The 24,830-nt window shown below is 42.1% G+C and overlaps 1 protein-coding gene across 1 annotated transcript; it reads right to left on the bottom strand.

Moving 5' to 3' along the window:
* Positions 1 to 1,926: 1,926 nt before the first annotated feature.
* On the bottom strand, positions 1,927 to 24,152 carry LOC134630954 (chondroitin sulfate proteoglycan 4-like). Its single transcript, XM_063478782.1, has 22 exons — positions 23,802 to 24,152; positions 20,478 to 20,641; positions 18,784 to 19,890; positions 18,274 to 18,684; positions 18,072 to 18,193; positions 16,495 to 16,603; positions 15,078 to 16,406; positions 14,878 to 14,970; positions 13,652 to 14,149; positions 13,412 to 13,540; positions 12,448 to 12,633; positions 12,177 to 12,359; positions 11,184 to 11,360; positions 10,768 to 10,966; positions 10,558 to 10,689; positions 9,229 to 9,407; positions 8,930 to 9,125; positions 8,667 to 8,838; positions 5,220 to 5,616; positions 4,957 to 5,109; positions 4,123 to 4,701; positions 1,927 to 3,977 (listed from the first exon to the last, which is right to left on the bottom strand). The coding sequence occupies exons 1-22, from the start codon at positions 23,863 to 23,865 to the stop codon at positions 2,844 to 2,846; spliced, it is 7,713 nt and encodes a 2,570-aa protein (XP_063334852.1). The 5' UTR covers positions 23,866 to 24,152; the 3' UTR covers positions 1,927 to 2,843.
* Positions 24,153 to 24,830: the final 678 nt, after the last annotated feature.

Genomic DNA, 24,830 nt, shown 5'->3' with positions numbered 1-24,830 from the left:
GTGGAAAAGTTATCAAAAAATAAAAAACTACTTCAGACTACTACAGACACTACTGTATGGTTACCCACTACCTGTGATTCTTTGAATCAGGCTACCAAATGGTGTAACTTAAACAACTTCTCATCCATGGTTTCTACAGCTGTCCATGTTCCTTTTTCTGAAAGCCCGTGTAGCTTTCAGCTACACCAACACAGTGACTTCACTATCAAAATTCAAATACAGTTTGATGGCTATAAAACAGAAAAAGCCAGAAAAGTACAGTCCACATTAACATTAAAACAGTAATCCATTACTTTACGTATTTACTCCCTGAAAAACTTTAGCTGCACTTCTCTTTGCACTTTTGCTTTAATCACCCAAGATACATTAAGACAGAGTTAACCATGTGACATGCACATCACTGCATATCCACACTAATGACTGTGCTAAGGAGGGGACATATGTTGGCACTTTACTGTCACATTCTTGCCCGTTCATGGAACAGGTTCATACTAAATATCTCCTCCCATCAGAAGTATTTTTCGTTACGCACGTTACCTGACAGCTGTTGCACAAACAGGCATGAAAGAGCATATTTGATTTGTTTTTTTGTTTCTGTTCACTGATTATGCAAGACAAAAAAAAAAAACATAACACAATCGGCATAATTGTTTGATGAGTGCACTGAATTTCCTGAATTACAGACCAAATCTAATGTGATTACAGTGATGTTACCCTTCCTAGAGAAAAGTCTCTCATCTCTTGTTTTCTCTGGTGAAGGGACCACTTCACTCCTTGCTATCTGACACCAGAGTTCAAAGACTGCAGATCAGGTTACTCCAACTGCAGGCCCTTCATTATTTAGACTGGCCTCTTTTTCCCCTCCACTCAACCTTCATTTTACTTTGAAATTGTGCTTTGTTTAGAATGCGTTCAGACTTACCTGCAAAAATCCCCCCCAAAAACAAGATCTTTCTGGGGTACTGCTCTCTAAACGCTGCCTGATTCATTGAGTTATAAAGCTCAGAGATGAGGGTTGTGGAGCAGTAATACAAAAAATTTGACTCACACCAGATGTTATGCATGTGACCAGATTAAGAATCTATGTGGAATTCTACAGCGCAATGCATTCAGAATTTTTGGTGTATGTTATGGTGTTAACGCTTGTCACGTGCATACCTGGCCACAGATATACATGTAGAGAAACAAGTTTCATTCATGTTGTTTACAACAAATCCTTGCTGTGCCATCTGAACGTCACAGCAGGGTGTGACAGAGTATTAAGGCCACATTAAGAAAAAAATATATAATTTTGCCACAGCTGCTTTTTTTTTTTCAACTTTATTCTCAAAATGCGGCACTAATACTGCTTTGTAGCAGGAACTCACCAGAACCAGGTAATATCTTCTGTTGTCCAATTTTGGTGAGCCTCTGTGAATGTCACCTCAGCTTAATGTTTGTAACTGATGGGAGTTGCACCCAGTGTGGTCTTCTGCTGCTGCCCATCTGCTCTTCAGAAATGCTCTTCTGCATACCTTGGTTATAATGAATGGTTCTTTGAGTTACTATTGCCTTCTGCTCAAAGCCGACTGGCATAAACAGTATTTTTTCCCCACAGAGATGCCTGCTGGATATTTTCTCTTTTTTGCAACATCTGCGGATGCTCTGTTGGAACTCCAGCATGTTGTCTTGACCATGTCTACATAACTAAATGCAGTGATTTGCCGAACTGTAATTGACTGATTAGATATTTGCGTTACTGAGCAGTTGAATTTGTGTACCTAATAAAGTCAGTCAGTTGTCTGTTGGGGTTTCATTCGTTTAATTACTCTGGTATTAAAATGGGCAACTTTAGATGCTTGGTGTTGGCCATTAACAAGGAAATAAAAGGAAAAAGAAATGCCACAATAAATAGCGTAAAATGTTTAGATTTGCACAAACAGCATGGGCATTTAAGAAATATATTTTATTAAAAAAAACTGTCACAGTGCGTGGCAAACAGATGCAGCCATACAAGGGGTCAGAATTGACAGAAATGTTGAAGATAATCAAGTACATCTTACAATGCATCATTATTGATCACAGAAGCAGTTACACAGCAGGAGTAGTAAGAAAAAGGACACAGGAAAGTGCAGGACAGGGAATAATGCCTGTGTCTGTACATGTGGGATGAGTGTTATAGCTTACAGTACATTTAGTCGTATGTACAAACATGATGATCTACTGGCTGACGTAATATGTTTTAAAAAAGCAACACCTGACATCTGTACAGCGTGCAACAGCTGTGGGTGAGTGACTTCCATTACCAGTTATATATGTGCTAACTCAAAATATAGCTGCTGTTAATGTGGTTCACATTAAATGAAATGAACCCTGGGCCACGTTTCACTTCCTCCTTCAGTATAAAATGTATTATTGCAACAACTATTTGTTTCAGGAAAATAAAGATGTAATATTCTTGAGAAGGACCCAGGGCAGGTTGTGTTCATTGCTTATAACTAGGAAATCTTTAAAAAAAAAAAAAAAAAAAAAGGAAGAAGAGCTTTTTAAGCAATAATTTACTCTGTTTTTACTCAGAAGAGTATTTCACATCTTAGAAACAAATGCTAAAAGTGGGTAACACCTCGCGGATGAAGTATTATGGGTATTTCAAAACAGTGTTAATGGAACAAAGTCATATTTATTAGCAACATAACTTAAATGTGATGGCCATTGCACAATTTTACTGTCGTCTTTCCAAAAAGTACATGATGGATGTGCCTTAGGTGACCATTGGTGTTCCCTGGAAAGCAGACACATATCTTATATATACACACACACTACAAACACACCTCTAAGGCACAGTTTTTTCAGCATTACTACCCTCAAACCCAGTACTGGCTCTCTTTTAGAGTCGGAGTCGGGGACCTAGATCTCACAGAGGTCCTGAATCCTGCAGTACGTGGAAGCGGATTGCTAGAAGTTGTATTGTCTCTTTCATTACTGTTACAGCCTCTAATATTCCCATCACCGCCAGCTAAATCAGCCTCAAATGGCCCCCAGAAGGTCATTCCAGGGGCCAGACTTCTCCGGGGACTTGTGGGAACCCTGGGAGAAGTTGGGCAGCTTGCAGAGCCGAGTGGGGTGACCATAACAGAGGGCATAGCCACACTCCGCTCTGGCCTGCCCAGATACGGGCTGTCCTCATTGGGAACCGGCACTGCAGCGAGTTCCTGGACAAGTCGCAGCCGAGCTTGTTTTTCCTTGCGATGGCGGAACACCAGGATCAAAACTATGAGTATTATAATGAGGAGCAAACAAGCTAGCAGCGGGAGGATAATAAGGAGGGGGTCCGAAGCAGGACGAGGCAGAACCTCGACATGAATCAGCTGGGTGTCAGGAGGGTTCTCCGGACCGTGTTTCTCTGGGATGGAAGGAGTGTGGGGCTGGGGGGCATGGCTGTGACCTCCTCCTGCTCCCTCTATGCTGCTCTTTGACCTCCCTCCAGGACTCCCATTCCGTGTGTGGTTCCCTAGTCGGTTATGAGGCCTCAACTTGTGATGTGTCCTGTTGTGGTGCTTGTGTGACAAAATGTGGGGGTGCAAACCCACAGTGACCTCACCGTGTGCCGTAGAGCCTCCTCGTCCACCTTCCCGTCCTGCTCCTCCGGCAGTTGTCCTGTTGTGTGCTGGTAGACGGGCTGTTGTGTGTTCGCGACCTATCTTGTCTATTTTATTGAAACCACCAGGACCGTGACGCATCTGGTGATGAGGTAAGATGGTGAAGTGAAGCTCGCCCTTTGCTGGCTGGACGTTTCCAGACCTCACCAGGAAGCTGAAAGAGTCATTAAGAGGCGTGGCGGGAGCGTGGACTTGAGCTGTTGTGAGCGTGGATTCATTATTGTGGAGCTGGTTGTCGCTGTCACTAAGATTCTCCTCGATGGCAACTCGGCCTTGCACCACATCTCTGAATGTGAATGACTTCAGGACCTCTGACGCTCTGTTAGGATCATACGTTATCTACACAAACACACACACGAAAACACATAGCAGAGGAGAAAGTCAACAGCAAACCAGTCAGACATGCGACATACTGTAGTTTTATGACATTGCAGCTGGAGAAAGGCACCGTCTAACCCCGACTCATTACAACAAATGGATTTACCTTGACTAGTTTTCCATGTTTTGGTGGAGAGAGAACCTCAAAGACCGGGTTGGCTCGGCTGATTCTCGCCAGCTCTGAGGCATCAATCATGGCTTTTCCCAGTTTCACAGCGATACCACTGGGGACTCGAACTGGCTCTCTCAGGTAGATCAGAGGCCGCACGGTCACTTTCACCGTCGCTGTTACATTTCCATAATTAACCCCAGGTGACGAGGCTGACACTGACATTTGAAAGGTGTCCTCGGACTCGCTGAGATCAGTCATGTGATAGACGACGCGTCCAAACTGGAGGTCCTCATGGCGGAATGTGGTGACCTCCTGGTCGTTAATAGCGATGCGTCCGTGGCGAGGGGGTGTGGTGACAGTGTAGGAGACAGTGGCCCGGCTCTGACCATTGGTTTGAGCTGCAAGCTGATTGGTTGTCAGGACCACCGTGGTCCGGCCTTGAATCAACGACAGGCCAGTGTTGTTCACAATGGACACCGAGGGCTTAATCACCTCCAAACTAAACAGCTTGTAGAGTGGACGGTGATGGCCGTCTGTTACGTTGAAGTAGAAAACTCCTGTTGAGGGGTCGCCCTAAGGGAGGAAACATTGAAAGGAAGAACAAAAGACACAACACAGAAATTAATAGTGGAAAAAACAGAAACATAAACTTTATTCACTGCTTTGTTACCACAGAATAATGGCACCGCTTAGCCAAAAATAAGGCATATTGAGCATTAACCATGTCCAGCACTTTTTAAATCTTGTTACAACAATGGAAGTCTAATTTCTAATTACATAACACTGACACATGTTTAGGCTTCACTGCTGCAGTAAAGCCTTCTTCACCTGCTGTATAAAATGCAGCCGGCCGTGGTTGACGTCGTACTGGGTGAATGAGGTCACCGGCTCCGGTCTTTCCCCCAGCGTCAGGTAGCCATTGTTGGGCTTACTTATCACGAGGTAGTGCAGCTCCTCTGGAGGAGTATCATGGTCCTCCACCTCGACATGGAAAAAGTGAAGGATTAAGAAATGATGTAAAAGTTCTGTAGACGTAAAAATAAATTGCAGCTCTACCTAAATTTATACTTGTCCTTTTTGCACTTACTCACCTGAAGACTGTTGGGTCCAAGTACGGCTCTCTCCCCCACTACCACCTTCATACTGGGGGCCCTGCTTCTGATCAGTGGTGGCTGGTCATTGACTGGTGTTACTGTGATGTTGAACATCTCTATCACCCCTGTGGTGTCTTTAACGTGATGATGAGAAACTGTGTCTAGTGATGAAAAGGCAGATGATGAAGCAGAGTACAGAGAGGAAAAGGAGCTGGAAGAAGAGGAGGAGTCAGAGGAAAAAGCCGACAAGGATGATGAGGAGGAAGAAGAGGGGAGATCCAAAGGCGCCACCCAGGCCCGAAAAGTGAAGCTGTCACTTGTGGTCTCAGAGTCATCGTGGAAGTATGTGATGCCAAACTTGTTCAGGGTGACTTGTGAAAAATCTGGTTGGTTCCTGAGAAAAGACGATAACCCAAAAGCCATATTTGATACTTTTTTCATATTTACATGGATGCATGTATTTATATATATCAATCAACACAAGAAGAGAATAATAAGTGGCGCTGAATGTTCTGCATTGTCTTTTAACTTGACAAGGCCGAGGCCTATTGACTTCTCCTAAGTGATCATGATTCACTATAAATTGTAATTTCTCTTTGCCAGCATAAAAAGGATTTGTTAGGCAGCAGTCACTGGACTCTGTGACAATAGAAAACTCCAAGGAACTCAGTGAAGATCTAAGTAGAAGAACTGTAGCTTTACACAAGTTGGGAAGGTCTCTTGCAAACCCCCCCCCCCCCCCCCCCCCCCCCCCCCCAAACAAACAACAAAAAAACCCCCACCTACAAGCTGCCAATGGAGAGACGCCAAACTGTGTTTCATTGTTCTGGTAAGAGTGACAATAAAGATCTATCTTATCTTATCTTGCAGCCATTTCTAAAAAACTGCAAAGTTCAAGATGATCAGTTCAATCAACTATACTCATCAAGTATAAGTTCTTTGGATGTGTCACTACTTTGCCAAGGTCTGGATGAATACCCAAACTGTCACCCTCAAATGAGAGGAAATTGGTTAAAATGTTCAGGAACCACAAAGGCTCAAGCCTGACATGAATGGAAACTGCTGAATGCCGGCATCGCTGTCCACAATGAGACAGTTTGGACTAAGAAGGTGTAGAGCAAGAAAGAAGCCCCTGCTCGAAAATCAACACCTTCAAGTTCAACTAAAATTTGCATCTGTTCACATGGACATGCCAAATGGTTTCTGGAGAAATGTTTTATGGTTAAATGAGACAAAGACTGAGCTATTTGTCCAAGAGCTATGTGTGGAAGAGTAAAGGCTGGGCTTTGAAACCTATGATTACGGTGCCAACTATCAAGCATGGTAGCAGTAGCGTCACACTGCCAGTGGCAATGATATAATTGGATAAAGAGGATGGCATGATGAAGGAGGAACACCAACGAAGTCTTCGAGTTCACCTCAAATCAATAGCTAGGGAGCTAAAACCTAGACGTGATTGGATGGTTCTAACATGACAAATACACAAATACAGGATCCCAAACACCTCAAAACTGGTTTTAAAATTGATAAAGCAGGCTAACTAAGGTTCTGGAATGACCTTCTCAAAGCCCCGACCTCAACCCAATTAAAAATTTGTGGAAACCTAAGGAATTTGAATGAACTCTACCAACTCTACCAAGAGGAATGGTCAGATATTCAGACAGAAGTATACCAGAAGCTTGCTGATGGCTAAAGGATGTGATAAAGTTCATTATTTCCTGTAATGTACTGATAAACATTAGACTTTCATATATATTTTAGATTCATTACACACAACTGAAGTAGTTCAAGCCTTTCATTGTTTTAATATTGATGATTTTGGCATACATAACTCATGAAATCCCAAAATTCCTATCTCAAAAAATTAGCATATCATGAGAAGGTTCTCTAAACGAGCTATTAACCTAACCATCTGAATCAACGAATTAACTCTAAACACCTGCAAAAGATTCCTGAGGCTTTTAAAAACTCCCAGCCTGGTTCATTACTCAAAACCGCAATCATGGGTAAGACTGCCGACCTGACTGCTGTCCAGAAGGCCATTATTGACACCCTCAAGCAAGAGGGTAAGACACAGAAAGAAATTTCTGAACGAATAGGCTGTTCCCAGAGTGCTGTATCAAGGCACCTCAGTGGAAAGTCTGTGGGAAGGAAAAAGTGTGGCAGAAAACACTGCACAACAAGAAGAGGTGACCGGACCCTGAGGAAGATTGTGGAGAAGGACCGATTCCAGACCTTGGGGGACCTGCGGAAGCAGTGGACTGAGTCTGGAGTAGAAACATCCAGAGCCACCGTGTACAGGCGTGTGCAGGAAATGGGCTACAGGTGCCGCATTCCCCAGGTCAAGCCACTTTTGAACCAGAAACAGTGGCAGAAGCGCCTGACCTGGGCTACAGAGAAGCAGCACTGGACTGTTGCTCAGTGGTCCAAAGTACTTTTTTCGGATGAAAGCAACTTTTGCATGTCATTCAGAAATCAAGGTGCCAGAGTCTGGAGGAAGACTGGGGAGAGGGAAATGCCAAAATGCCTGAAGTCCAGTGTCAAGTACCCACAGTCAGTGATGGTCTGGGGTGGCATGTCAGCTGCCGGTGTTGGTCCACTGTGTTTTTTCAAGGGCAGGGTCAATGCAGCTAGCTATCAGGAGATTTTGGAGCACTTCATGCTTCTATCTGCTGAAAAGCTTTATGGAGATGAAGATTTCATTTTTCAGCACGACCTGGCACCTGCTCACAGTGCCAAAACCACTGGTAAATGGTTTACTGACCATGGTATTACTGTGCTCAATTGGCCTGCCAACTCTCCTGACCTGAACCCCATAGAGAATCTGTGGGATATTGTGAAGAGAAAGTTGAGAGACGCAAGACCCAACACTCTGGATGAGCTTAAGGCCGCTATCGAAGCATCCTGGGCCTCCATAACACCTCAGCAGTGCCACAGGCTGATTGCCTCCATGCCACGCCGCATTGAAGCAGTCATTTCTGCAAAAGGATTCCCGACCAAGTACTGAGTGCATAACTGAACATAATTATTTGACTTTTTTTGTATTAAAAACACTTTTCTTTTATTGGTCGGATGAAATATGCTAATTTTTTGAGATAGGAATTTTGGGTTTTCATGAGTTATGTATGCCAAAATCATCAATATTAAAACAATGAAAGGCTTGAACTACTTCAGTTGTGTGTAATGAATCTAAAATATATATGAAAGTCTAATGTTTATCAGTATATTACAGGAAATAATGAACTTTATCACAATATGCTAATTTTTTGAGAAGGACCTGTAGTATATGTAAACTAATCCCAGCTGTATAATGATATATATCTTTTATTGAATATATATATATATATATATATATTTACTTTTGCTCTGTATATGGTATTACATTCCTTTGATTTTAATTTTGTTTTTCAGTTCATTTCATGACAAATAAGAGCAGCTATGTACCTGGTGAGATTGTGTCCTCGAATAGACAAAATCCCGTAGCGAGGAAAAGAAATCACACGATACATGATGTGGTGGTCTTTCCGACGGGACTCTGGGATTTTTCCCAGGAGATTAGAGGCATCAAGCTTGGACCTGTCTATTGTCACCCTGCCTCCTTCAGCCACCACAGCACCTGAGTGATAAATACAGACATAAATGTGGTCACCCTTATATTATATTCCTCTTGCCACATGATATTTATTAGTTTGAAACATAGATAGTACCTGCATTGTTTAGTAGTCTGGTCTTGTGCTGAGGGCTGTCATGATGTTCATTGGCTTGGTAGGAGATCAAGATGGTGAAGGTGTGTGGAGGAAGAGAAGCAGGAGGCAAAGACACCGTAAAAGAAAAAGTGTCTGCAGCTGACCATCCCACTGACTCTGGCTTGTTCTGATCATACAGGATAACGCCATCATCCAACTAGGAGAGCCAAATAAATGAGCAGGGAAAAGAGAATTTCTTTCAGGAGTTAGTCCTCTTAGAAAAAACAAACACTGACACATGGAGACACACACATCCCTACCATGCTCTGTGTAAAGGTGGAAACATTTCTTGTGGAGTTGTCCGGCATACGTCGGACCAGGCGGCCGAGTTTAGGAGGAGAGGTCACTGCAAAGACCACGGACTGGTTCCTCCTGATGTTGCCATCAGCAATGTTAGTAACCACCTGAAGCTCCTTGTCTGAGATTGGTGTCACAGAGCCTTCAGAATAAACAAAAAAAAGTAATGCTAAGGAGTGAATCTACCGCGTTTAATGTATTAGTAGTAGGTGATGCCATGTGTCAACAATGCCAGAGTGTTTGGCCTTAACGTGACCAACATCTGCTGTTTTGCTGTACATTTCACTCAGGAGTAGTCTATACCTAATATGGGCCAGATGTCATGTGTGTTGTGGCATGAGCCCACACAATGCTTGCAGTAACCCACGCCAAGCCCAGCCCACATCTTTGTAGGGCATGTTTAGTCTACAGACATCCTGTCACTGAGTCAAAGCGCCAAATGCAGCCCAGGTTCAAATATATTTGTCATCTGAGATCGAAGATAACATTGTAAAACAAATATATCAAACAAAAATGTCATACTCGAATGTCTAACTGTGCTCATTTGTTTCTTTGACTGTCCAGTGATTGTCAGCGGAAAAGTTGTAGCTAAGTAGTTCATATTGTTCTTATAATAGCAATATAACCAAAAGAGAGATCAGGAGGAAATGTTTTACTTCTTCTTGAGCCACAAATTCTCTTTTTCCCCCCAATAGTGCCACATTAGACCAAGTTCTTGCAGTTTTAACTGATGTGCTAGAAGGACTGTAACCGACACAAGTTTAGCCTTTAACAGTAAATCTATATTCCCAGTTTCAACACCAATTATCTCAACACGTTTTTTATAAACTGTTTTTTACTTGACTGCAAAATATTGTATCATCAAAGCAAGTATAATAGTTGTGTGTGGTTATATATAAGGATAAATGCTGTACATATGAGTAGGTGTCACTGTACGCATGTGCTTTATAGGTTTTGGTGTGAACATAAGGCACTGTGGTTTAGAGTAGCGAGGCCACCCAGCGGCATTGCAGTGTATTACATCAGTGTCTCACAGTTGTGCCTTCAGAGCTGCCTTGATTCTTTGTGACACAGATTCACCACAGTGCTAGAAACATTTCTTAGAGATTTTGGCCTGAAAGTCCCGTTCCACCACATCTCAGAGGTGTTCTGCTGGATTGAGATGTGGTGACTGTGGAGTACAGAGGCCATTCTGAGGGTCTTTTTAACTTCAGGTCAAGATGTGACTTCAAAACCATCAGTCACTTTATTTATTTATCTAGTCATTTACTGATTTATTGAAGCAGGTATACCTGGGTAGACTTCCATCGGGTGGTTTCTCTGCAGGGTGAGGATCAGAGAATGGGCAGTTGTGCTAAAGATCTGACGAGGAGCAAAGTTGAGGCCGTCATTCACTTGGAAATGAAAGCCACCCGACGGCGCCCCTGCAGACAGACAGAAACATGTGGTCTACTCCTCTGCTGAATCAAAGGTCTTTTTAGAAAACAGCAACACATGCTTACCATTGTGCACAAACACCAGCTGCTTGCCTTCTATGTGACTTTGGGTGAAGTTCAGAATGTGTCTGGAGGGGGCGCTCTTCAAAGCCAAGTGGCCATTGCTGGGTGGCGTCACTATGAACTCCAGCCCCTCAGGTGGAGTGTCAGTGTCCTCTGCACTGAGATCGCCTGTGGTTATCTCTGTAACAGAACCCACCCACACCTGAAGAGCAGAAAGGAAACACGACAAGTCAGCTTGGCTCAGCATGACTGTAAAGAGATATAGATATATAGTTACATAGATACATTTTGTTTGTTTTAATATGCACTAATAAAAAAGCTGTTTCATGACTTTTTGATTTAAGTGTGTCTTTTAAGTAATTTTAGCTGAAAATAGTAATTGTGTTGACTCTTCTTATCAATGTGTGGACATTTCCCACCTTCAGTCCGTGGTTGGTTGTAATCACCGGGGTCTCATCATTGACAGGTGTGACGTTGATGTGAACGGTGCACGGCAGGCTGTGTTTCCTGGTTTCCGTCTGGTTTGCCACAATGGTGAAGTTGTCTCTCAGGGTGTCACTGCCGTCGTGGATGTAGGAAATGTACTCCCGTTCCACCTAAAAACAGATGTTGTGTGGAAAATGGAACAAACGAATCCAATGAAATGATAGCTCACATCATAGTATGAAGCATTTTATCACAAAGATGAGCGCTACATTTAATTTAAGGAAAGATCTGCCAGGTATTGTTGTAGGGTGATTGTGCTCAAGGTCAGCAGGTCAACGGAAAGTGTATCTTTTGTATATTTCATGTTAGATTTTATTTGCAAAATACATGACCTGATCAGGGATGTTTGACCTGAGTATCAGCCATGAAGATTATACAAGTTTTGTGAACAGGTAGAACATGGGTATAAGAAGAAAACATCTATTTTTTTCCACTTATCCAATACAACGTCATGGTTGGAATAGAGCCAATCAATGCGACCATAGGGCAAGAGACAGAGGATAACCACTCACACCTACAGCCAATGTAAAATCACCAGTTAACCTTATATGCATGTCTTCGGACTGTGAGAGAGTATGAGAGGACTTAGACAAACATAAAGGCCTCACTGGCTAGTGGACAAACCCAGGATCTTCATGCTGTCAGGCAATGGTGCCAACCACTGCAGCACCATGTCACCCATGAGATGAACCCATTAAATGACCAACTGTTCCTGTGTCCTAGTTTGCTCCATTTGTGAGAAATTATTAAAAAAAGAACCCATTAAATGTTTTCAAAATTTTAACACATGGTTGTGTTGATTGCCCTTCTAGTAAAAAGGGTCTTTTCCTGCTTTTTGATGCCTCTGACATGAACGCATGGAGTCTTTCAGTCTTTAAGAGCTACATGTGTAATCAAACTTGGTTTTTGAGTGCGTTCGGTCAAACCTCAGTGTGTGTGAAAGCCGTGATAGGCATCCCTGGAATGCGGCTGTGCTCCAAATGTCCATGTCGTGGTGGATTGATGACCTGATACAGGAAGTTCATCCCAGAGAAGTGATGGCTGGCGACTTTAATGATGTCAGAGGTCAGCGGCAGAGAAGACCCCTCATCTAGGGTCAAGTCGGACACCTAAACAAAAAATGTGTAGAAGAAAGTAGTGACTGACTGCTTTCTGCTTTGGTAAGTTGACCTCCGTTTGACCTTTTTAGGATTCTACCTGCAGAGGAAGCAGGATTGGGATGATATCAATCTCCAGCCTGATAGGTCCAACCTTTGTCACCCCATTGGTTGCTTCCAACAGAACAGAATCATTGGTGCTTCCTGCGGTCTGCTGTTGATAGATGACCAAGCCCTGGTTCAGGTCCTCCTGGGTGAATGTGGGTGTTGACTGCTTTTTGATACCCTGCATGGAGGGAGAGAGTGAACAGACCCCTTGACTGCAGCCTCATTGTGACCCATTAAATACTTTAATAATGTGCTGTGCAACTTTTGTGGGCCAGTTTTGACAGTATAAGTATCACAGAATGAAACAGGAGTGGCTGTAGCTCAGGAGGTACAGCAGGTCACCTGCTGATCGGAAGGTTGGTTCGATCCCTGGCTCCTCCAGTCTGCATGCCAAGTATCCTTGGGCAAGATACTAACCCCAAGTTGCTCTCCGATGCGTCCATCAGAGTGTGAATGTGTGTGAATGTTGTTAGAAAAAGCACTCAGTTTAGCGTTAGAGCATGGGAGAATGGGTGTGATTGGGTGAATGTGGCATGTTGTATACAGCGCTTTGAGTACTCCGGGAGAGTAGAAAAGCGCTATATAAGAATCAGTCCATTTACCAAACACTAAGTGACAGGAAATGAGACAAGGGAATAGTTTGGCATGTAACAATGGTGTGATCTATATCTGACAACCCTTTTCAATCAGTGTCCTCTTAATATAAGTGATTTGCGCCAAGGGACACTGGAGGAATCAGCTATGAGTTTTTATTCTTGTATATTTAAAGTTTTAGCCTGAAAAGCCTTAGAAATGCATTTGTAACCTTTTCCAGACTAACAGATGTCAGTGACTTTGTTTCTCAGCTGTACTTGAGCTCCTTCAGATTGTGCCATGATGTTGCTTTTTGAGATCTCTTAGCCTACTTTACTTTGTCGGACAGTTTCCATTTAAATGTCTCTTATAGAGGTACCTACTTTATAGTGCTGTCCTCCATTCATGCGTTGATGCTTGTTGTCAGTGGACAACCTCTGAATGATGCCAACTGTGGGAAGACTGTGCACAGTAAAAACTATCTCTGAGGGCTGACTGTCTTCATGGACCACCTGGTTAAAAAAAGAAAAAGAAAATCACAAAAGTGATGCTGAATATGAAACTAAACATATTTTATAATCAGAGAATTTACCTGCATATGTGAGGATCTTGGCTTTGCTTACCTCTAAGTTGTCCCTGCTTATAGAGATATTCTGTCCCTCTTCCACCACCACTGGCTGGTTGTTTCTGACTGTTGGTGGCCTCTGATGACTCTCCAGGTAAATCTTTACCGAAACTCCAATGTCTAGATGTACCTCCCTCTTCCCTCTTTCCACCTGCCTCTCTGTGCTCCTTTCTCTAGCTCTTGCTGTCACATTAAAGCTATCCGACAACTTGTGGCTGCCATCATGGCGATATACCAGGCGCCCTGCTATCAAGTCTCGCTGGGTGAATATTGAAATTGCATCTGCGTCTGTTATAATCCCGCTCTCTCTGTCAATAAAGCAGATCACGCCATGTTTAGGTGGGATGAAGACCTCAAACGTCACTTCGTGTGGGTCTCTGATGTCAAGGTTGCTGAAGACACTGAGGTTAGCAGTGGTCAGGGTCGTGATCCCACCCTGCTGGACCATGAGGCCTGTGTTGTTCTCCACCTGCAGGTAAGGATCCTGCGCCATCACCTGCACCCCACAGCAAAAAGAAGACCAATCATGCTAACATGAACTTCATTATTTTCACACTAAAGTGTCTTCTCAAATAAACGGTATGAATAGAAATGAAATAAATCACATCACATAGGAATTTATAGTGAGTGCCTAATCTGTATCTTTGCCAGATTTCTACTGCTTGGTTTACTCAGCTTTTTTATATTTGTGCCAATCATGAGTCTAATGGTTCAATCACAGTCGAGGCAAAACAGGACAGCACCCTCCATGTGACTCGGAAAAAATCAATAGTTGCCCGATGATTGCATTGCAAATTTTCAGATTGCAAGTAACCAACTGGCTTCCCAGAGGAAGGCAAGGCTGCTGAGTGCCTTTGTAATTTAGCAGTTAAAAATAATTTCTGTTTAATGTAGATTTCTGTGCTTGCGAACAGAAACAGATTTGAAAATAGATTGTGTGTAATTGCCAAATTGAAACCAATCAATTATAAACTGCTGGCAGACTGACTCAGTTTTATTGATGTTTTATCACTGTCACTGTTGAAGTCAGCAACTGACTGCCAGTCACCGCAGACTTGGTCCTCGTCTTCAATACAACGATTTAATGGCAACAAGATCACATTGCACATGCTCGTAATAACTTTGTGGGCATCTCCAACCAGGTTTCCTCAGCGTGACTGCAACATTACCCTTCCTGTCATTGTTATTAAACCAAAAAAACAAAACAAAAAAGAGAATAATCACCTCCAACAGCGTTGAAACATAATGCTTCCCATCAGATACGAAAAGCACAAAACGCCCAAAACTCACTCCTTTGTGGACAAACAGCACCTTTTTCTGAGATGAGAAAAAGCAGGAGGCCATCATGACCAACGATAAAAAAAAGCATCAGCAGGCTTTATAAAAAATATACAAACTATAAAAGATACCATTATTACTCTTACCTGTTCGAGGTCACGCTGTGTGAACTCATACAACTTGTGGCTAGGATCACTGGCCAGCACCAACTCTCCCATGGGGATCCCCCTCCGTGTGTACACCAACCAGCTGTCCTCGAAATCTGAGTCATCATCACGATAACGAAGGTCACTTAGCGTCACCAATCTCTGCCCCTCCCGTGCCACGTGGAAAACTTTATCCACAACCCTGACGGGCCTCTGATCATTGACGAGCTGCACTGAGATATTAAAGGTGTGTTGTTCTGCGTTTCCGTCCTCTTTCTTGTTCGCGTGTTTGTGAGCTTTGTAAACCACTATCTGAAATGTGAAAGAATCCTGCTTAGTTTCACTGTCGTCGTGAACGTACATGATCCTTTCCTCAGTTATATCCTGATTTGTGAATGCCATAATGTTGTCGTTAATTGAAGTTGAGTTGGAGAGGTTGATCCGCCTTATGTGCCCATGCCTGGGCTTCTCTATAATGTTGTAGAGGACCTCCCGGTTACTCGCTGTGTGAGTGAACAGAATATCTCTGGTGATTACTTTACTCCCTCCTTCCATGACTGAGAGACCTTTGCTTATCACAGTGACGGTGGTCGACTCGGCTTTGATGTTGATTCTGAAGTCGTAAGTTGTTGAGTTGGAGTGAGCTGAAAACACCTGAAAGCTGAACGTGTCTCTCGTGTCGTCATGTTGCCGGTTGATTAGCTCGTACCTTACCAAACCATCACTGATGTTCCTCTGGCTGAAGGTTGAGTTCCTTTGTAGGACCTTGTTGTTGAGGAGAAGCTGACCTTTCTTGGGTACCGTTACCATCCTGAAATGGAGGTCACTCTCACTGAGCTTAACACCCTTAGAAATCACATGGAGGTCCTCGGGAGTGAGAACAGCAGCCTGAACGCCATTGAGCTCCATCTTACTCCGTGTGATCTTGAAGTGAATCCATCGTACCGCGATGGGGAAAACAGCCTCTTGTTTAGCCAGGGAACCGATACTGACTTTAAATTTAAAGTGGTCTGTGATGTTATTCTGCATCTGTAAGCCACGGTAGGTGCTGAGGTATCGAACCCGTTCTTTTTCCAGAAGTTTCTGGGAGAAAGAGGTCGCTGGCTTCCATTCGCCGCTTGAGTGCAACCTCTGGAGCTCGCCATATTGTGGGAACTCTGTAACATTATACCAGATTTCTACTGTGGGGTCAGCCACATTAACTTGTACCGCAAGGTGATTGGTGGTGATGACTGAAGCTTCGCCTTGGTTCACCTCCAGTCCGGTGTTGTTCACCAGTTTATCTTCGAGTGGCACGGTTATTATCCTCAAAACTACTGTGTTGCTTACCTGACAAAAGGAGAGGGAAGAGGCAAAATACCATCTGAGAGGATAAGACATAAGATAAGAAAAAAAGACAAGCTGCTATTTTACTCACCTTCTGCCCGTCACTAACCCTAAGAGCCAGCCTGGAAGTTGAGACCCCTGTGTGGATAAAGCTGATCTTACCCTCCTCTAGATCGTTTAGGGAGAACAAGTTGATGGGCCTGGAAGATAAGAAGCATTAATGTTAAATGCCAAATTTCCATTTTTTCTTTCCTAACCAGGTTATGGTCGTGGTGGAGCTGAAGCCTAGCCCAGTTGTCATAGTGGGGGAGGCAGGTGTCGTGTTCCTGGGTCTTTGACCCACTATTTTGTGTTTTTGATCTTTCAAGTTCTGTTAATTACTAAATATCTTTAGTTTGATTCTTGCTTGCTTCTTGTTTATTGTTTCACCTGGGTATATGCCCTTAGTGTTTCTGTGTAAACTCCCTTATATTTAGTTTAGTTCTGTCTGCTTTTTCCTGTTAGCGGTCCTCATTCACTCATACACGACATGGGTTACATGTTGGATAGGTCGCTAGTTTGCACTATGGGATGAAGCCAGACTATCAAGAGAAAACCAAAGCACAGAGAGAACATGCAAACTCCACATTAAAAGGTCCCTGAATCTTCCTACTCTGTGAGGACAGTGCTAGCTACTGTTTCCACTGTGTTGACCTCCAAGATCACCTTGGAGGTCAAAACAAACAACAACAAATGTTGTAGTTTAAAGCTGTAGTAAAATGAAAACTAGGGGAAAAAATTAGAATAATACTGCTTACTAACTCAAATGACTTCGTCCAAGGCAAGTGGATGAAACAAATTGGTTCAATTTGTTTTTGTCACTTGGTGCAATGTCTGTGAAAAAATCTTACTAACAACCACTTTACCAGATGAGGGGCTTGGCCCAGCTTCGAAGAAATACTCTCCACATCTGGACTCAGGAAGTTTTGGAAGGACTCTTTAACACAAAATCTCATCATCAGAAATACAAAATTTGGGAGACATGTTCTCAATAATCAGCACTGATATAATTTTAGTTTTGTCAGTTTGGTCAAATTTGTCAAGACACACGAGAGAGTGCAAATGCTCAGAATGGGATTTCCACAGCCCGATCTTAAAGTAGCAACAGCACTGATATCGGTCCAAATTTTAAAAAGGAGGACTTTTTTATGGGTTTGATCATATGTTGTATAGTACTGAACTTTTTAAATCTTGCGCCTGATTATTATTCCACATTTTATGATTAAAAAAAAGCATCCACATATTTTTGCACATTTTATTGTAGTTTTGCCTTAAATCTAGCAATCAAGATGTGACTGAAGGGCAGGCTTTCAGCCTTAACGCAAGGGGTAAAACAAAAGTATTACATTAACTGTTTAGGAATGACTTACATGTTTATGTAATGTAATATTTATGTAATGCTGCAAAATATACTGATGTATAAAGTGACCACACAAACAAGTAATATTACAATAAAACTCTTATGCTATGGCAAAAGGAGAAGCTGTCATAAAGAGAAAGCAGCAATATTTTCTTCCCAGGGTTTCTTCTTAATTATACACAAACAGCCACTTCCACAAAAGAGCTCAGTATCTGGATCTAAAAAGATTTGCAATGCCCTATTAAAGCTTTATAAGCCGTAATACCAACCTGCCAGGGTAATCCTGATGCTCAAGGTATCCAGCCTCAGTGTTGAGGTTTCCCAGGGAGCTGAAAACAAGCTCCTCAGGACTGCTGTCAGGGTCTAGCACTCTCAGCACATCTGTAGTCAGCTGGGGGAATTGTGAATGCATTAATTTTGATCTTCATATGTATAATTAATGCAAATACTCAGACATTTTGCTGTACCTACCTGTCGTCTGGACTTCTCGAGTAGAGTAAAATAGTTTCCCTCTGGCAGGCTGAGCACAGGGGCATCGTTCACAGGACTGATGCTAATTTCGAACTGGTGCAGACGGTTGCCCTTGAGAAACACAGGAAGCTCCTTCTTATTGCTGGAGAAGACTGAAAATGTGAAGAAGTCACTCTGGTCCTCTGAGCCGCTGTGAACGTACATCACCCTGCCCTGCCAGAGGTCCAGCATACTGAACGTCCGGTCCTTCTCCTCAATTCCTATCGTGATGGTCCTCTCCTGGCCCTCGTCCAAAATCCTGTCGGGATCTGGACTCAGGTCCAACCGGAGCTGGCCATGAACAGGCTGTTCCTCAACGCGGAACATAAACTGGGATGGATGAATGCCCAGTTTACGGAAGTCCAGATTCACCTGGCAAAGAGTCCAAAGAGAATTATATATCGGTGCTGCTTATTTTTATTTTCATGATTACTTAAAAAACACTAAACTCAAAAGACAGATCAGCACTACCTTTATGTGTTTTGGTTCAAGAGGTGCCCGGCCTCCCTCAGATACTTCTAGTTTCCTCAGCATCAGGAAGTTAGGGCTCCTCTTCGTGTTAGTCTGTGCAGTTGTGATATCAACCCCAGGAAGACCTGTTGGACTGGTGAGACTTGCTCTCTGTGGAGCCTGCCCTGTCTTACAGCCCACAGTGACATCCTTGGTGACTGTGGCATGAGGTAGGCCTGTTTTTTGAGTGTTCACCCTGATTTCACGGAGGCAGCCTTTAAAGGAGCCTCCTCCTTCTCCTCCAGATGGAACAGAAATCAATCCAGCTCGCCTTGCTTGTCCCCAAGCTGCTTCATCCAGCCCTCCTACGAAGAGAGGCCCCGTGAGCTGGATGACCTGAATCTCTGGGCTCAGACTGGCCTTCACCAGCTCTTTGCCTATCTTCAGCTGAACACTGTGAGGCAGCAAGTGAAGCTGGATGGTGTACCAGGTGTGGTTGCTGTTTACATTTGTTAAAGAATGCAGCTCAGTTTTACTTCCCTCTCCACCTCCTACCGAAGCCACCAGATGACCACGTACGATCTCAATGGCAACAAACCCTCCCTGATTGTCAGAGCTATAAAGGACAATGCCGTCTTCTTCTTCTTTTGCAGCAGGATGTAGTTCACATTCAAACACTCCCTCTTGAAGCACATCCCACGGTGGGAGTGACATAAACGCTTTTGAGCTGAAAAAACTGACAGGATCTTCTTCTGTTGCAGAAAACTGTGGACTACAGCCCAGAGATACCTCATGGACGGTCTTGTACCCAGAATGTGGCCTGAGACTGGACAGTAAGTCATGTTGATTGAAGACAACTTCGTCCATGCAACCCCTAAACCCAGAGGAGATGTTGTGAAGATAGAGATGTTTTAATCCAGCTGTCCCGCCAACAAGGAGTCCATCCTCCACACCGAGCTCCAGATCTGGTCCCTTTATTTGTAGGCCGGTGTGGGAGTTCTGGTCCACAGTCATAGTGATATTATGACGGGTGTGGGTGAGATCCACAGTGTGCCACGCCAGATCACTGAGATGGATGCCCTTTTCTGAGCGCAACGAATGCTCACCTGAGCCCAGATCAAGACGCACCTGAGGATAAAGGGGGAAAGCGAAAAAGGAAAAAGTTCATAAACTCAAAAAAGTTGCAAGTAAAGCCGAAATATCACACATCACATGTTGAATATGTGTGTACATAAAAAAACAAAATGAAGAAAATGAAGGCTTTTCCACAAATAGAAATGCAACTGAGATCTCTCTAACAGCACCAGTGACTTGTACTTGGTATTTTTATTAAGCTATTGTGGTTTTCTCTCTTAACCTCACTCGTGTATGAACTTGTCTGGAATTAAAGCGGTGCCAGGGGGGTTACTTTTTTCCCCACTCGCTGAGCAATTTGACGCCAAGGTTTCTGGGTTTAATCTTCTGTCTGGTCTTCTTCTGGATAGTGAATTCCAGCATATTTAATGAGCTAAAATGGCCTGAGGGACAATTTTTACCCTTTTTTTTTTTCTTTCTTTTTACGTCAGCCCCTGGACAGTTTTCACTAATCCGTAGCCATTTTATTGAAATGGATATAGCCTTTATCTTACCTTGTCTCACAGTGATACACTTTGTCTCACATTTTTTGTGTCTTTGAGATAAAGAAGATTAGTTTCTTCTGTGTTATAACCTCCTACCTGCAGGTACCCAGAGATCAGCTCCAGAAGCATGAAGTCTGTGTGTCCTGCTGCCAAAAACAGCAGCCCTGACTGACTGGAGGTTCGAAATCGAACATGGATTAACGTCTGTATGGACGTCTCAACTGTCCGCAGGTAGATGTAGCCATCTCCATAGAATGAAACTGCAACAGTGCAATAACAACAAAAAAAAAAGACAAATATAAATTGAAGCCTGAGCTGTCACTAAATCACTAAAACATCGTGTAGTTAATCAAAGATGCTCTGACAGCCATGTTTCAGGATTAAGCTTAATTTAATTTTCTACCATACAGGAAGCCCTCATAGCGATCTGGTGGTGATTATAGACCTTCTACCAGGAAAAAACTCTTCCATTAACCTGCATTGACTGATCTGTCACTATGTGCACTCTGTACCTGCTATCTGAAGTCAATTAATGACAACTAATGCATTCTGTAGGGGTTCATTAGACGTCATTAGACCCCACCATTGACCCAGATGACGCAAATTGGTCTTTTAGTTCAAAATACATGCCATTAACTTCAATGGGAAACTATGGGAAAACTATACATTAAAAGGAGTTTCAATCAAGGCAATAATGTGCACTATATTGAATGACAGATGTTAAAAAGACGAAGTGAGGCATGACTGTGGCTTGGTAAATCTGTACTTATACAGCAGAGCACATACTAGGAACGTTCACATTTTAGCATGATAGCATGATTACATTTGCACTAAACTCAGTAAAGCATAGTGTTAAAGCAGAATTTCATCTTTTTAAAAGGCATCACAGTATTTTCTAATGATAAAGACCATCTCCATGGCCATTCATACTACACCAAAGTTATTACAGATAAATTAAATGACAGTAAAAGGGGAAAAAAAAGATTTTCCAAAGAAATTCCTGGTTTTTTTGTTTTTTTTATTTTTGTTTTTTGAGGTTTTTATTTACTTATTTTTTAATAATTTCTAAATAGTTATTTCTGTGAATGACAAAAACTGCTTTATAATTACAAGACAGTCCATGCAATACGCTATTTTGTAATTTTACCCACAATTTTAAACATTTGTTTCTTACAGTTTAAACCCAAACAGTTGTGATGGCAGATCTCTTTCAATTACAACATCAGCATTTTATATAGATCATATATAAAGTATATGACATTCATCTTGAGCCATCAATTAGTGCTGACAAAAATTCAAGAAGCTTTTCCATTACTTCTGTTTTTATTCACCTTTATTCCAATGATCTTTATAAATAAATACAGATGATGCTTGTCCGTCTCTGGCTTTATAAGCATGTAATTACAGCATACTTTTATCTATCAATGAGGCCAGCATATCTACCACTAACTATAAATGAGCACCAAAAAAGTACGAGTGTCTTTAGCATCATCGATTTGACCTACAAAGCAGCGACACACTCTCTGACTGTCCATTTGTGCAAACTGTGACGTTCAATGGATAGAGGTCAGAGCCGTGTGTCTGGATGCATGCAGCTGCAGTTTGGTGACACTAAAAATTATTCAAAGCTCTGTAAAAGCAGACAGCACAACACTGCAGAGGCAGTGAACACAAAATGGAAATAAAGGGACAATTTATATGACAAAAAAGGGTGGCAAAAAAATCAATGCATTTTAAAGATAAATTAAAGTTTGTTTGTTTCCACATCGCACAGGAAAAATATTAACAATCCAGGCCTGTATAATCTTAACTATTTAATAGTTAAGATTAACAAATCTATTAGACTACCTGTCATAACAGCAAATCTATAAAATCTTTGTTTAAACTTGTAACTTGTGTTTATTAAGCAAATAGCAAACTAAATTCACTTTTTTATAGGCAAATTTGAGCTGACACACTGGAATTCTTAGAAAAGTCAAAAACTGATCAAGCACAACATTCAACCACTAAAAAGGAATTTGTTTCTGTTACAGAAATACAAGTAAAAACTGTAATTTAGTACCTACATTTGAAAAAAAAAATAATAAGAATGCTCTTCACTATTTCTTTCAGCTTTTTTGTAAAATGTTTGAAAACAACAATAATTATATTTTACTGGTGGATTAACAGTTACAGAAACATTAAAAAATTATTTTGGTGAGTGCTAATGCTAATGCTAATTTAGGCATAAATCTTACTCTGGGTGGTGGTCTATTAACTTTGTTAAGACGTGTATTTGGTCTCTAAACATATTTTTTTGCTTTTGGTTACACATCTAACATTTAGGTGTTTAGCGCATGCTTGCTGTAGATAACTTTAACACAGAATTTTTTTTTTCATGTATATTTTGTAAATGTAGGGAAATTTTAATGTTGGTACAAAATTTTAGAATGAGAAAAAGTATTTACATTTATGTGTCTGCACTGTAACATATGTCACAATGGCTTAATATTTTTTTCTTAAAATCCCTTCTTATCTCTGAGTGGGAAAACTCAGAGAAGCTTTTATTGACTTTATGTGCTGCAGTGTGAAGTACTCAGTCAGCAGACTGGCCCAGCATGCCGCTCTGCATAAAGCCTATAAGCCCGCTGTCAGTATAACCCACGTCTGTCCATGCATCTCTAATCTGCCTCTATGATAGCAGTGAACATTGGATTATTAATAATCTTCCTACATTTGCAGACATCTCCAATGTGAATGCAAGTCACTTATGTGCTCTGACAAACAGGTGTGATACAGAGACATGTGTAACTGCCCGAGGCAAAGCTGGTGACCATTAGAGAGTTTTGCACGCATACAAAAACTTTCCAAATGTTGTGTTTATATTTAAGTGGCAGATACCTGAAGTGGAGAAAATGACATATTGTTTTCATGGACAATGAAATGTATTGCAGATAAGAGGTTAAGAGTTAAGATCAACGCTGTATTTGCGATGATTACCGCCACCAAAAATGTAAAATTCCTGGCATCAGCTCAACTAACCATGTTGCCGCAAATTCATAAGGGCAAGCATTCTCCCCCCAAATATAATCCATCATAATGCCATATGTCACCAGTCTGCAATGTTAGACAGGATTAGATAATAAGCAGCCAACTGCCAGATCCATTTCAAGTAAATCAAAGGTTGTAAAAAAAAAATAAACAGGCCTAAATAACACCAGCAAAACCTTCCTTTGTCTCTATAATGGTGGAAATCATTTCAGCGCAGCAGTAATGTATAAAATACACGCCAAGAACCCTTAAGAATTATTTTTCACATGCATCTAAAGGTGAAAACTTTTCTCGCGTGTGTATTAATAATGTATTGAAACAAATGCCAGGTTTAACTTTTACATCTAGGTTAAGACAAGGAGTGATTTTTTTTCCTCTGCAGGAACCTACCTCCATAAACGTGTCCGGTGGAGACCAGCAGCAGCAGAAAAACATCAGCCAAAACACTCCCCATGGTTATGTAGGCTCCTAAAATCTATTTTGCATCTTGGTTAAGCGAAACATCTGGCTGCATGACTATGCAGCCGATTATCTTTACTGCCCATGTCACTCCCAACACTGACAACGTCAGGACAATCTCTTCATGCTCTGCTGCTGGCCTTGGATTACAGACTTGCCTCCAAAAAAAAACAACAAAAAAAACATACCTGTGTCTGTGAGCAGAGCGCAGAGAGGTGGAGCTCCACCCTCGGATCCTCCCCTCAAATTCAGGAGACCTGTGTGTGTAAGTATCAGTCGGGAACACAAGGGGGAGTTGTTGCAGCATATGGAGACAGAGATGGAGGGGGGAAATGAAAAACGGAGAAGGTACTTTCAGAAGATGGGGCAACCTCAAGAGCCGAAAAATGAGACCAATGTGCAAGTGGGAAAAACTGCAGTACCTCTAGGCGCCATTTGAGGCTCCCATGTTTAAATGCCTGACTTTACAGCATTAAAAAGCATGTTTCCATTGCAAATCCAGTTTTGGCCTCTGTTGATAATTTTCTTCACAACAACTGGGAATGGGGTGACTTAAAAAACAACAACAACAACTGAGTTATAGTTGTGCGGCCTTATTTTTTTTTAAAGATGTCCCGATACAAGTTGCTAGAGTTCATGGAAATCTTCAAGGCATCATCATAGACAATATAAAACACTGACTATCTTCCGGGTCTGAAAAAATGAAGCCAGTGCTAAAGTAAGTGAACATAACATTTAAAGATATCACAAAGTGCTTCACAATAGAAATGCTAAAACTTAAATACATAAGTTAGCCAAAAGCAATCTTATAAAAAAATTTAACTGCTTTTTAAAAGGGATCACTGAGCCCACAGATCTCAGGCTGAGAGGGCGAGAGGTCTATACTCTCGGGGCCAAACTGTCTCCTTTATCTCTGAGCCAGGTATGATGCAGGTTCTGATCACCATGGCCTTAAGGACT

Source organism: Pelmatolapia mariae, linkage group LG7 (genome assembly GCF_036321145.2).
Source record: "Pelmatolapia mariae isolate MD_Pm_ZW linkage group LG7, Pm_UMD_F_2, whole genome shotgun sequence".
In the NCBI taxonomy this organism is placed as follows: Eukaryota; Metazoa; Chordata; class Actinopteri; order Cichliformes; family Cichlidae; genus Pelmatolapia; species Pelmatolapia mariae.
This window is presented reverse-complemented; position numbering and strand designations above follow the sequence as displayed.